We start from the raw sequence: 14,348 nt of genomic DNA, 5'->3' as shown, positions 1-14,348 counted from the left end.
ATTTGAATCAAGTAAATTCTTTTTCAGTGGAAATTATCTCATTATTATAATATATAAATTTATAATAATAAATCTATATACTATGATATATGTATAAATGTTTATAATATTTATAAAAGTTGAACCTTCAATATATTTTTAAATTTTGGTCGGCCAAATGGTGCTAAAATATTGTTGCATTTACTAAAAAAAATCTCCTTTTTTGTTCTTTATCTTTTTTTTAATGAAAGCAGAGATTAATTTTACGAAAAAAAACGCGGTAAGAGGTAACGTTTGGTTTTGCAAAGACAATATCACGTGATTATGAACAAGAATAATTGTTCTTAACGTGGATGCCATTCAGTCATAAGCAACTACAATAGAAACATATACAAAAGAAATAAAACATAAAAATATCAATTTTTCTGCTTAGTTATAAATAACGTGAAGGATAAATAAAGTAAATATAATAAATATATAAAGATTTACCACACATTTTGTTAATTAAGTTTAAGGAATTCAAGAAAAAAAAGTGATGAAGGTGATTTGAAAATCAATTAGCTAAGATATTGTTTTAAAATATATAAATATAAACAATTTATATAATAATCTGATACCTTTAATAATATACAAATCCATTTGTATTTTTTAATTAATTTATATTAAAAACTAGAATAGCTCTACATACATAAATGATGCATTCAGTCAGGAAAATGTGCAAATTGAATTATCGAAGACAAATTCAGATAAAAATTTACAAGAGAAGGTTGTCAATAATTCCGTTAATTTGGAAACAGAAAAAAGAAATTCAACTTCTTCGGTAGAATTGGTAAATAAACATATTAAATACCTAATAAAAATAAAACTGAAGTGATTTATTTTGATTAAAATTGCAAAAATTAACATTGTGATTATGAAAATAAAAAAACGAAAGTGGTAGTAATGAAAAATTGTTTTGTAATTTAAACGAAGGTGAAAAAGGAAGAATGGGGTGGCAGACTAGAATTCCTAATGGCGTGCATTTCAAATTCTGTAGGACTTGGAAATATTTGGCGATTTCCTTTCACTGCTTTGGAAAATGGAGGTGGAGCCTTTCTTATTCCTTACATCATCATTCTTTTTTTAGTAGGAAAACCTTTTTATTATCTCGAGGGAATTTTAGGACAATTTACAAGTCAGTCTTGTACGAAAACTTGGAACATGTCACCTGCTATGAAAGGTAAATTTCAAAAGATTGTACAAAATGTGATTATTTAATTAATGTTTTAATTCTAATGTAGTAATTAAAAGTTGAAGATAAAAATTGTATCTGATTGTTTCCTTAGGTTTAGGATATGGACAAATATTTGTTGCATTTTGCATTGTTTCGTACTACTGCAGTTTAATGGCATTGACAGTTTATTATTTAATAGCAAGTTTTCAAAGTATTCTGCCATGGTCTTATTGTCGAGATGAGTGGGGAGGACATTGTGTTGATGCTTCATCAAATATTACGAATTTTGGAAATGAAACTTTTAGTAGTTCTGCTGAATTGTATTTTCGGTTAGTTAAAATTAGCAAAAATTCGGTAAATATTGATAAGATTGGGCTTAAGAAGTAGTAATGTTTAATTTTGCAGGAAAATCGTATTGAATGAAATTGATTCGATTGAGAAAGGCCTAGGTATTCCGTCATGGTCGTTGTTGCTCTGCCTGCTTTTCAGTTGGTTATGCATGTTTGGAATAATGTCCAGGGGAGTGAAAACTTCGGGAAAGGCAGTATACTTCCTGGCAATTTTTCCCTATGTTGTGATGATAATCCTATTAATTAGAGCAGTAACTTTAAGTGGCGCTTTCAACGGAATTTATTATTTCGTATATCCAAAGTGGGAGGAACTTTTAAAACCCAAAGTATGGTATGCAGCCATTACTCAATGCTTCTTTTCCCTGGGAGTCTGTCTCAGTCCAATTATATCTTATTCTTCTCACAACAATTTTAATCATCCATTAAGTAGGTAAGGTCATTTCCCTAACAGCTTTGTTATATTTACAATCGACAACAAGTTGATTCGTTCTGAAAGGTAGAATTCTGTCTCTCATTGACTGTTTTCGGCACTCACGAGTTAACGATGATCCAATCATTAATAACATTCATCATTAACTCGAAATTAATTCGGGACGAGTGCCGAAAAGAGCCATTGTGAGAAAAGAAAGATATATAAGTAACGAATAAATTTAGGGACATTATGATTATTACGACTTTGGATACCTTCACGAGCCTGATGGCGGGTTGTACGATTTTTGGAATTCTCGGCAATTTAGCTCATGAAATGGGAACAAACGATGTTTCAAAGGTTGTTCGCGGTGGATCGGGACTTGCATTCATTTCATATCCAGATGCACTGTCTAGATTTTCGGTTGTTCCGCAATTTTTCTCCGCTCTCTTTTTCTTTATGATGTTTGTCTTGGGAGCTGGAAGTGCTGTGGCTTTACACACCTCAATTACTGATGTCGCCCTTCATTGTTGCTCAAAGCAAAAAAAGTGGATCATCATTTTAGGAACTTGTATCATTGGATTTTTATCAGGCATAATCTACACCACTCCAGTGAGTCAATGCTGTATTTTAAAACTTATTTAAATAACCGAGACTGAAGTCCGCATCGTATTTTTTATCTGTAAATTCAATGTAACTATCTTTGTTAAGGAAAAATTAATCGTCTTTGTTTTTAAAAACGATCTGGACTTCAGATCTTTTAAACAAGAAGTTCATTTGGATATTATTAATTTTTTAAGTAGTTATTATTTAATACTTAAATTGTTTTTATTAAACATTGTTACATATTTAAAATTTACTTGTGGAACTTTTATGTTAAGTAAGTAAATTACTACCGATCTCGTAGAAATTAATGCTGCTTTGCATAACTATTAATTTTATAGCTATTAAAATCTTTTTCTAAATTTTTATGCTTTATTAAATTGCTTCTAACTTTAGCAGTAAAATGATATACAGACATAAAAATTAGTAAATTAGTTTATAAATTAAATTAATTAAGTTTAAAATTTAATTGTTTAGGGTGGTCAATGGTTTGTAACACTAGTGGATTATTATGGAGGAACATGTATTGCAATTATTATTGGAGTTATTGAGATTATTACAATTTTCTGGATTTATGGTCTGTATAATTTTTTGAATGATGCGGAATTCATGTTGGGCATAAGGCCAGGATTTTATTGGAGAATCTGCTGGTGTATTTTAACTCCTCTTCTTATGATTGTCATCTTATTTTACACATTCGCGACCTATGAACCTGTCAAGTATAATGATTTACTATTCCCATCTTATGCTTATGGTAAAAATTACTTTTTAAAAAATTTTCTTTTTGGTACAATGTCCAAATTGACTATATTGATATGTTAACTATACAAGGTCTAACTGAATTAAATATAATTTGCCTCTTTTAGCCATTGGTTGGTGTATATTTGCCGTAGGAGTTTTACTTATAGTTTATTTCATTATTCGAGAAATTCGGAAAAATAAAGATGTTTTAATACTTGAAGTGAGTATTAAAAAATTACGAGAAATATAATTAGGCACATATCGTGAAATGCGTATAATTAATCTTTTCTTAATTCAGGCGATTAAAAGTGCATTTAAGCCGAAAAATTGGGGCCCTTTGAGCAGTGAAACTCGAGGTAAATGGGAAGAATTCACAGCAGAGCGTAAAATTAATCGCAAAAGAGGTCTTTTCGAATTATTTTTTAGATAATAATTGTAATTTTAAGTTTCAAGTTTTGAAATACATTGTAGATTATATAAATAACATTAAAGTATCATTGAAAGCTAAAAACGAGAAATGTAAATAAGAATAATTTCCACAAACATTTATGTGAGTTAACGTTTCGTTACGCCCAACTGAATGTGGTCAAAAGTTACGCAAGAAATACCATGCTTCAATTTAAAATAATATTATTGATAAAATTACGAAATATCAAATTTTTCTGATTTACGAAAGAAAATATATCTCTTTTCTTAAAATATTTTCTTTTCACAACAAAGAACGTATTGATCAGGTCAGTGACAATGAACTAAAAAATTTAAATATTAATAATCTCATAATGTTTTTTAATCGGTATTTTTCAAGTAAACAAGAAATGAATAAAGAGCAATATTGTCACGCCTAATGAGAAAATGATTAATTTTTCCTTAATCTTATACAAAATAAACAGTGCATTATAATATACATATAGAATAAACAGTATATGATTATTTTTTGAAACAAACTCCATTGTTATAATAATATCACAATTTATTAACACATTTTTAAGGTCAATAATGATTTTTATATACATTAAGACACAATTGTTCTGAATAATAAAAAAAAATTCATTTCGCACACAAAAAATTTTGAAAATTTTTGTGACTTTCTACATTTATACAATTACAGTTAATTTTTTGAAAGAGTAAAACTAAATTTTATATGTACAAAAATACTTTCTCAACAATAACAAAATTTAATGTTTTCTTTAAAGTTAGTATAGTAATGGCAGTGTAAAATTAAAATTTGTTCCTTTTTTTTAAAAAAAAATAAATATCAGTAACTCACTAACAAGTATAATTTCTATCTTTTTGGTTATCCTTAGCAATAAAAATATTAACTACAACTACTATTTACAAGATTAACATTATTGGCAAAGTCACATTTTGTTCAATGTTAGTTTGATTTTTGTTTAAATAAAGTATGAATAATTTGCATAGTACGAGATTCCGTCCTCATGGATCTTAATTTTTCTTTATTTTCCTTGAAAATTAGCCATTCTTGACGATCCCTTTCTTCCCTTGGTCCCCAATCCGAGGATGGAGCAAAGGCTTTGGAGATCATCTGAAAATAGTGAATTATTAATATTTGTAAAGAAAAATATTTGAAAAAGGGAAAAAGAAAGTCCTGTCAGAGAATTTTGGTTTTACCTGTAAAGAGGGCAATCTTCTGTTCTTAATTAAAGCCACCATCATCCAAAATGGTATTTGCAAAACACCGAAAGCTAGTAACATATATCCGGCTACGTGGGCTGAAGTAGGATATGGGACACCACCATAAGTTAATGGTTGCATCATTATCACAGTATAGAAAAATATTACAATTAAGGTAAATGGAGTTATTATGAACCAACACAATCTCCAATAAATACTTGGCTCTTGGTTCAACATGAATTCAACGTCATCCAAGAAATTCTCCAAACCTATCGAAAAAAATTAGTTTTTTTAGAAAATAAATATAATTATATAATTAATATTAATAATTTGATATATTTATAAATTTTTGATACTCACCATAAACCCAAATTGTACCCATAATTTCAAAAGTTGCCAATATAAACACAACAAATGATGTACCGTAATGATCGACCAAATTCAGAATAAATTGTCCACCCTGTAATTGATTAAAATATTTCAATTTAGTTAAATAGAGATAATTTTCGATAAACGTAAGTAAATTTTTGATTACATCATTATAATATGACAAACGGAAACTCATTCGCATAATCATTGACAAAGTAGCAATTATATTCCATGTCAATTTCATATGCTTCAAGAGAAGTTACATCATATAATTTTTTTAATGACTATAGCACGAGATGAATTCTTTAGATCTTTCAATCTGATTTTGCATCAAAAATCATTTCTCTTCGATATTTATAATCAAATTGAAGATAAAATTTATCATATTAATTAGAAAAACGTGTATTATTTTTGAATATATCTACAGAAATTAATCAAAAATTGCTATTCATAAATTCTCATCATTTTATCATTTGTCTTGATAAAAAGATAACTTGATGAAAATTTAAAAATTGTTTAACCCTTTTAACTCTCTGAACTCATCCGCTTGTTAACCTAATTTTTACAAGCGGATGTTTAAAAAGAAATGAATTAAAAATGTGTTTACAAGAACTAAGAAAAGAAATTAAATCAACATACCGGCGTTACATACACGAGACCAACTAAAAATCCAAATGTACAGAATGGGTACAGAATTTGCCAGAATTTTAATCTTGGATATTGTTCTCTGATGCAATTTATGATACTTGTTGTCATACCAACGCAACTTCCAACACCCAATACGAACATCATTACAAAAAAGAGAACGGAAAAGACCTGAAATTGATAATTTTGATAAGTAACTAATAAAAATTATAAAAAGTTAAGAAATTTACAAAAGAATAAAATAAAAAAATAATAAAATAATGAAACATTAGAATGAAGATTACCTGTGGTACGAAGGAGAATTTGGCAATTGCGTCAGGATAGGAGACAAAGGCTAAACCAGTGCCAGCACGAACCACTGATTTTATGTCATCAGTTCCCATCTCATAGGCTAGATTTCCCAAAATTCCAAATATTGTACAACCCGCAATCATACTTGTTATTGTGTCTAGAGTAGTGATGATGATAACATCCCTAAAATTAAAAACATGTGATTTAAATTAGATAATTAAGCTTGATAGTTGTACCCTAAACAACTTTTGTTAAATATTAAATGTCAAGAAACTTATCAATCCTCCAAGTCAAATATTGAAAAATAATAACTCAATTTTACGTTTCGACTTTGTGCGATCAACACAACCGGCTTAAGTTAACTGACAAATATTAAATATAAATATAAATGTATAAAAGTACGAAATCAAGGGTCAGTAAACTTATTATAAAACAAAGGTGTCAATCATCGAAGAAATAAAATCAATATAGTGTCAATGAATACACACACACTTGACACGGAGATCGAGTATTGATTTCTGAAAATTCAAATTCGAATTTTTTGAAAAAAGTTTTATAATGTTGATTTCGATTGTTCGAGTCATCTTTTTTATTAAGCGATTTCTTTTGCAAGTTAATATGAATCATTTCAGAAATCAATCTCTTTTGACACACTGGTTCATTGTCGAGAATTTGAAATTTATCATAGTCAAAATCATAGTCAAAATCAAATTTCAAATTCTCGACAATGAACCAGTGTGGGAAAAGAGATTGATTTCTGAAATGATTCATATTAACTTGCAAAAGAAATCGCTTAATAAAAAAGATGACTCTAACAATCTAAATCAACATTATAAAATTTTTTTCAAAAAATTCAAATTTTAATTTTTAGAAATCAATACTCGACCTCCGTGTCAAGTGTGTGTGTGTGTATTCATTGACACTTATTGATTGTATTTCTTCGATGATTAACACCTTTGTTTTATAATAAGTTCACTGACCCATGATTTCGTACTTTTATACATTTATATTTAATATTTGTCAGTTAACTTAAGCCGGTTGTGTTAATCGCACAAAATCGAAATTAATTTACGGTGAATATTTCTTTCATTAATTTATGTTTTTATAACGTTATATTCTAATTTGTGTAATAATATTTTTACTTTTTAATAAATATTTTCAGTTTTCTGATGAGGACAGCAGGGCTGTCGAAACGTAAAATTGAATTTTTATTTTTTAATATTTGACTTGGAGGATTGATAAATTTCTTGACATTTAATATTATCTTTTACCGAGTGATAAATTCTACTACTTAACTTTTGTTAAATCCTAATCATTATAAACAATAACAAATGCAAAAAACATACCTGTAAATGTTGTGCCTGAAGGAATTGTGTGACGAATAAGTTATAATGGCACCAAAACACACCGAAAGGGAAAAGAAGCATTGAGTCACAGCAGCATACCAAACTTTTGGTTCCAAAAGTTTACTCCACTCGGGTTTGATGAAAAATAAAATTCCTTGCAAGGCATTTTCCAAAGTTACGGCTCGCACAAGCAGAGCAATGAGAATAACATAGGGAAAAATTGCCAAAAAATACGAAGCTCTTCCTGAACTTTTTAGTCCTTTTGATAGAACCAAGCAAATAGTCACCCAACTGCCTAGTAGACAGAGTACCAGTTTCCAATTTGGAATTCCAATTCCATTGTCAATTGAAGCCGTTTCTTTTAGGACTTCTTTTCTGTTTTGGAAAAAAATGTTCGTATTATTATTATTTGCAAAGTTTTCTTATATTTTGTGCCCATGATCCTCAAAATTCAAATGAACTAAGTTTTTCAGTTTTTCTAAGGATATCAAATTATCAAAACGTTGCATGGCAACAATTTTGATACTTTTTTTTGGCTCAATTGTTGCAAACTTTAGGGACATAAAAATTTAACTATACATACGTAAAATAAAGTTCGGCAGAACTTCTGACTCCTTCTGTCCTGGAGTTTAGAAAAGTGCTGTGATTAGAGTGTCTCGATGCACCGGAATCAATGCAATTATCTCCCCATTCTTTTTGGCATTTTGACCATGGCAATTCCGCGGAGAAGGAGACGATTAAATAAAAAAGTGTTAGGGCCATAAGAGAGCAATAGTAGGTTGACAATGCTATATTCGAGCTTAGCTGCGCCCAACCAACACCTGAAATCACAATCTTTATTAGGTTCAATAAAAGTTGTGCAGTTAACGCTAAAATTAATGATAATAACTGCTAATAAAGTAATGCTAACAAAGCATCACTATTTTACTTCAATTAATGCTAATTTATATGATTCTAATGCTGACTATATAATGCTAATGTTAGTTTCAGAATTACCCCAAAATATTCCCCTCCATCCCTAATTTCAAGAAGTGCTCTGAAGTTGGTGTCGACGCTAAGAGCCAAAAACCGTTTTCTTTCGCAAAATCGAAAAGAATCATACCATTTTTTAAAAGGTTCTATTTTAAGTTTAAAAAAATGCACTACAGGTAAATTTTAGAAGTAAAATTTCTGTCTCTAAAAATCCAAAAAAGAAATTGTCGACGCTAACTTCAGGAACCTAGTCAGTCCTATAAATAGCCAACTAATTATAAATAAATTATGTAAATTTTCGTATAATTGTATATTGTAAAGCAAGTCCGGTTTTTACTTAATGATAAATTTATCAATATCCAGATATATTAATGCGTTTATAATTAATAGTATAATTGACATCTGATGAAGATGATTTTATACACTTGACTTCCTCAAACTAAATCTCCTTCCTCGCTCTCTGTTTCTCTGTTAATAACTAACGATTTGTGTCATCATATTTTGACGCAATTATAATGCATTTTGTCAATATCATTTAAATATTATTAAGACCAAAGAAAATGCTATTTACTTGCTATTAATTTTATTGAGTTTTCTATTATCTTGTATATGACGCGTCCGAACAAAGATGTGGGCGTTAAAATTCTTCAATTATAAACAAAATCATTTATAATGATTGAAAGCAATCGGTATTACAAATCTAAATACATATTTATTACTTGAAAATGAGATCTTGTTAAAAAGTAATTTCTTTAAAATGGAACTACACTTGTGTACAAAAAAAAAATCAAAAAATTAATTCAGTTCTTAGTTTTTGTTATGTATATTTAATCCGAGAACTTTATTTTATTCTTCGTATGTAGCTATTAATAAATCTAATTTTAATTTGTAATTTTTATAAACATTGTATTTGGAAAAGTCTAGGAATGCAATTTTTTATTAATTACGAGAAAAGGGATTATGAATTCATTTTTTTCTGTTTCATTGGTTTTTGTCTGTTGCGGAAGAAAAATAACAATGACTTAGAAGAGAAAGAATTCTCTTAAATATTTATAATTGAAGAGAAAAAATAATAGTAGGACTTAATTATTAATTTTATTTTGCTCGAAAATTACCTGCAAATCCAGGGGATATTTTCCAAACTTTGATGGACGAATTTCCGGAGAATTGACCAATGATCATCTCGAGATAATAGAAAGGTTTGCCCACGAGAATCAGTAAAATAACATAGGGTATTAGAAATGCTCCTCCTCCATTTTCATAGGCAGTGAATGGAAATCGCCAAATATTTCCAAAACCAACTGATAATGCAACACATGACATTAAAAATTCAATGCTATTGTTCCAACTTGCTTTCTTTGGTTCCTCAGCTTTCTTGTTGACATCCTTTTTATCCCCACTTTCCAAATTGATGTTCGACTGTATTTTCATTACACTGTTGTTGTCTAAAATTTCCGGCTCATATGTCAAATTATCAAAAGCGAGTGTCGCCTTCTTTTCCTAAAATTTATCATTCATTTTATTACTTTCACTAAATAGTAGAGAAAATTCTATTTATTATTATATTTAATCATTTACTATTTAGTGTATTGATAATTTATTATTTAATCTTTGAATATTTTATTATTTGTTTCTCTGAAACTGTTTCATATTCTGATTTAAATTACTTTGTTGTACGTTTTGTGCAATAATATATTTGCCAATCAGTCAATATTTCAACCTTCAAAGAGGATAATAATTGCATCAAGGTATTAAAGGATGTAATGCAATCTTTATCGAGTAAATAGAAGATAAATTTACGTTATTTTCCTGTTCTTTTCAATTACAATTGGTAAATAAAAGTACTGGGTAAAAATGCATTTATTTATCTTCTACTAAAGAGAGAACAAAAAGTGAAAAACAGAGAAAAATTTCTTTTTGACGAAAATTAAACCCAATTTAAAATTAAAACCAGTTTTTAATAATAAACTAATTTAATGAAAGGTATAATCTCCTTTTCTTAAACTCACATTGTTAGTCCGCATTTTTAAAAAACAAAAAAGATGTCACTTTAATAAAACAATAGGATAGTTTAGAGATTTTTAGCTTTAGCACTATCGAGCCTCACTTCCCTAACTCAACTGAAGACAATTTACTGTCTTACAGCTGAAGTTATAACGATCTTACTACCTTTACACGAAAAGTTGTTATCTTTAATGAAGAATTTTCAGTTAAAATACCTCTGCAGAAGATGTCACTTATTGGCTTGCCCCTTCTCCTTTTTACGAGAATTACACGATACAAAACACGTACACTCATATATACAGAGACGAAGATAAATAAAAATGATAACCTCATAATGGAAATTCAATTAATATCTACATTGTGTTGTTACCTATATCTTAATTAGTCTCAAAAATCTTAATCATTTAAAACAATATGTAAGCAATTTCTCAAAAACTTACATCATAAAAATAAAAAAAAAAATTTTTTTAAAAATATAATAAACATTTTCAGCAATTTTTTCAAAACTTACATCATTACATTTTTTTTTTTTGTTAAGGGAATAATTACATTATGTCAAATATTATTAGCAATTTTTTCAAACCTTACATCATAAAAATCAAAGAATAATAAGAACAATATTTATTTTATTATGTTATTCATTTCCTGAGAATGAGCTTTTAATAACATTAGTCACATCTCTTCGCAATATGAAAGGAAATAAAATCTTCGTCATGAATTACATATTATGACAAATCGGTAAATTAAAAAAATTTCTTTTTAGTATTATTAATTTAACTCACCGGGCCATTAAAATTGAAAAATCGATTTTTTTTCGTCGACAAGTAAACTGAAGTTTGCAAAGCATTCGTTGGCGATTGACTTCAGTTTATTTTACATTTTTTTAAAGAGTAAACTTCCTTGAATTATTTATTCATTTTTGTTATTTATTTTTTTATTTTTATTGTTAAATCAGAAGAAAGTACAATGACCGACGAGAATTATATCCATAGGGAAAATCTCAAGCATGATGAAGTAGTTTTGGAAAAAACAGGTCGTCACGTGGAAGTTTTTGGTCCATACACAAAAAAAGATCTCCGAAGATTATTACTTTCATCTTTGTCTCTCTATCCAGAGACTGACAATGAACAGGCAAAAATATATCGCTTTTAATTATATTTCATATGAAAAAAAATGTTTCGTTCTTTATTGGAGAATAAGTTTCTATTCTCAATCGAGAAAAAAAATGTCCTAAAAACTTTCAACATTTAGATAAATTGAATATGACGAGTTTTTTTTTATAATATTTGGTTAAAATTTAAATTTTATTCCAAAAGGATGATGCACAAGTTTTGAACTTTCGAAAAAGGAATATTTCTTGTTAAACATGTTTTTATAAATTATATATTGTGCAATAAAAACTGATTGCAATAAAAATTAAAATCTCTATTTGATTTATGAAAATAATTGAATTCTCACAAAGAATTTTATTGGTTAAGAAAATAATTGATGTCTTTCAAAAAATTTATTAAAAGTTTAGAAAATTATTGAATTCTTTGGAAATTAAGAAAGAATAATTGAATCCTTTCAAAAAATTAAAACAAAATTTTTAATATAATCGATTTTGTAAATAATTGTAATTAATAATTTTACTGTTAAATTTTATTAGAGTTTATGTAAATAAACAAATTCTTTTGAAGAATTTCCTTAAGTTTTTTTTTTGAAAATAATGTAGTTTTTTGATTAATTTTAATTGAAAATTTTTTTTAAATAATCGAATTGTTTCGAAGGATTTATTAAAATTTTAGGAAAAAATTGAATATTTGTAAATATTGCTATTTTTACTGAATTGAAAAACAATATAAATTTACCATTTACTTTGTTAACAATCAATTTTTTTAATACACAAAATTATTTTTTAATGAAGTACAAATTAAGAGAAGGTAGTAATAAAAAAATCATTTGAAAGTTCAAAATTTTAAGAACATATTAATTTTCAAAAATATCCAAATGGAAAGAAAGTTCGTTCACTTCGTTCAAAACTGAGAAAATTTGATTTATTAACTCAATTAACAAATTTATCTTATTTTGCTTTTATATTAATTGAATTTTTATTACTTTTTTTTATAATTGATTCTACATCAGCTTTTTATTTTCATTAATAAATTTAAAAATTCAGGAAATATTCGAAAATATTGGAATAAGTGAACAAGAATTGCGAAATATTCAAACTGGCATAAATATAAGTGAAGATACTCATCAGAAATTGAGTGATCTTGAAATCACTGATGATATGATCAAGGAAATTGTAAAAAATGGGAATGAAAAAAGCGATAGAAATTTTATCGACAAACAAAATAGTGATAATTTTATTAGTGATCAGAATGAAGAAAACGAAGAGCAAATAAATTTTATTAAAGAAATTAATCAAAGTGAAAAAACATTACAAAATAGGGAAGAAAATGTTACTGATTATGAGCTTTCTAATCAAAAGAATTTTACTAAAGATATGAAGAATCAATTATTGCAAAATAGTATTGCGAAAGATAATGCGAGGTATTACTACATAAAACTATATTACTTATTCTCAAAGTCCATTAAATTGGATAAAATTGAATTCTTTTAATCTTTAAACAATTAATTTATTCATTTTTTATTGTCTTTTGTTCTTCATTCATGAAAATTGTACAATATAGAAATTAATTCAGGAAATTCTTTTCAAATTTTGCATGGTAATTTTTTTTTATTGATTTCTATTATATTTTTTTTCTTTTATTTCTATTATTTTTTTATTTTCTTTTATTTCTATTAACAAAATTAATTTATTATAATAAACAATATTTTAATAAAATTTAAATTAATTTGGTAAAGTTTCAAAATTTATATATATTTTTTTTAACAAAAATCTTGTCTTTTTAAAATTAATCAAAAATTCACTTATTGGCGCAAAATTATGGAAAATAAAATAGTTTCTAAATTTTTCTTGCTGAAATAATATTGCACGAAATTTATTCTCTAATTTTGAATTAGTAAAACTTCAACTAATTAAAAAAAAAGTATTATGAAATTTGTGACAAGAATTATAAATAAATATTTGAATTGTTAATTAATTATGAATTTAATTATTAATTTTTTATACGACAACAGATCGTTGGAAAATTTCAAATTATCCACTGAAAAAAAAGAAAGTTTACGAAATTGTTTCCAAGAAGAAATAAAAAAAAATGTTGAAAGTGTTTCATCAAAATGTGCAATTAGAAAAAATTTATCTACCAATGAGCACATGTCTGAAAATAATTTTTACCTGAAAAGCAATTTTTCTGAACCAATTAAAAAAGCTATGTGTGAAATTATTTTACGAAAACCAAAAGATCCGATTGAATTTTTAGCACATTGGCTCATACAATACAGGGTTTATTTACAATTTTAATTTCTATTTTACTCTCTTTAATTTTCTAATTAAAATTTTTAATCTCGAATTAAAAAAAAAATTTCTCTGTAATTATAATCATTTAATTATTTATGTTTGTGAGGAGAGAGAAAAAAAACGAAATGAAGGCGAAGTAGAGTTATTAATAGAACCTGAAAACTCAAAGATGAAGGTATTAATAATTTTTAATTATTTATTTATTATTTTATTTTATTAATTTATTTATTATTTTCATTTGTTTTTTACTTTTTTTATTTTTATTTTTTTTTCTTTTCTTTTTCTTTTACTTAATTTATTTAATATATAGGCGGACCTTTGTCCATTTATTTAATAATTAAAAATTCTAAATATTTAAAATTGCAAAACAGAATTAAAGTGAAAAATT

The 14,348-nt window shown here is 26.7% G+C and overlaps 3 protein-coding genes across 9 annotated transcripts in view; 2 read left to right on the top strand and 1 right to left on the bottom strand.

Moving 5' to 3' along the window:
- The window catches only part of LOC122508982 (glutamate receptor ionotropic, kainate 2-like), an 82,584-nt gene that overhangs the window by 36,519 nt on the left and 31,717 nt on the right, over window positions 1–14,348 (top strand). Inside the window, exon 1 of one of the 6 annotated variants that reach the window (XM_043622689.1) lies at window positions 12,998–13,089. The exons of the other annotated variants lie outside the window; for them this stretch is intronic. The gene's annotated coding sequence lies outside the window, so the exon portion shown is untranslated. Of the gene's footprint in view, window positions 1–12,997; window positions 13,090–14,348 lie in introns of those variants that run through there. 6 annotated transcript variants of the gene reach the window in all.
- Window positions 248–4,248, top strand: LOC122508981 (sodium-dependent nutrient amino acid transporter 1-like). Of its 2 annotated transcripts, XM_043622680.1 has the most exons (9): window positions 248–520; window positions 653–808; window positions 952–1,198; window positions 1,305–1,521; window positions 1,598–1,972; window positions 2,197–2,563; window positions 3,032–3,308; window positions 3,421–3,515; window positions 3,594–4,248. In XM_043622680.1, exons 1-9 carry the CDS (start codon window positions 515–517, stop codon window positions 3,723–3,725), a joined length of 1,872 nt encoding a protein of 623 aa, XP_043478615.1. In that variant the 5' UTR covers window positions 248–514; the 3' UTR covers window positions 3,726–4,248. The 2 variants fall into 2 exon arrangements, with proteins under 2 accessions (XP_043478615.1, XP_043478616.1); XM_043622681.1 differs by lacking the exon at window positions 248–520 and having other exon boundaries at window positions 704–808; window positions 1,016–1,198.
- Window positions 4,537–10,740, bottom strand: LOC122508979 (sodium-dependent nutrient amino acid transporter 1-like). The gene is made up of 9 exons (XM_043622678.1): window positions 10,560–10,740; window positions 9,666–10,050; window positions 8,162–8,399; window positions 7,579–7,953; window positions 6,226–6,415; window positions 5,936–6,112; window positions 5,288–5,387; window positions 4,925–5,196; window positions 4,537–4,838 (listed from the first exon to the last, which is right to left on the bottom strand). The coding sequence occupies exons 1-9, from the start codon at window positions 10,572–10,574 to the stop codon at window positions 4,671–4,673; spliced, it is 1,920 nt and encodes a 639-aa protein (XP_043478613.1). The 5' UTR covers window positions 10,575–10,740; the 3' UTR covers window positions 4,537–4,670.

The sequence above is a fragment of the Leptopilina heterotoma genome, unplaced genomic scaffold (assembly GCF_015476425.1).
Source record: "Leptopilina heterotoma isolate Lh14 unplaced genomic scaffold, ASM1547642v1 Lhet_59, whole genome shotgun sequence".
Lineage (NCBI taxonomy): Eukaryota > Metazoa > Arthropoda > Insecta > Hymenoptera > Figitidae > Leptopilina > Leptopilina heterotoma.
The sequence above is the reverse complement of the archived record's forward strand: the minus strand, read 5'-3'. Positions and strand labels throughout refer to the sequence as shown.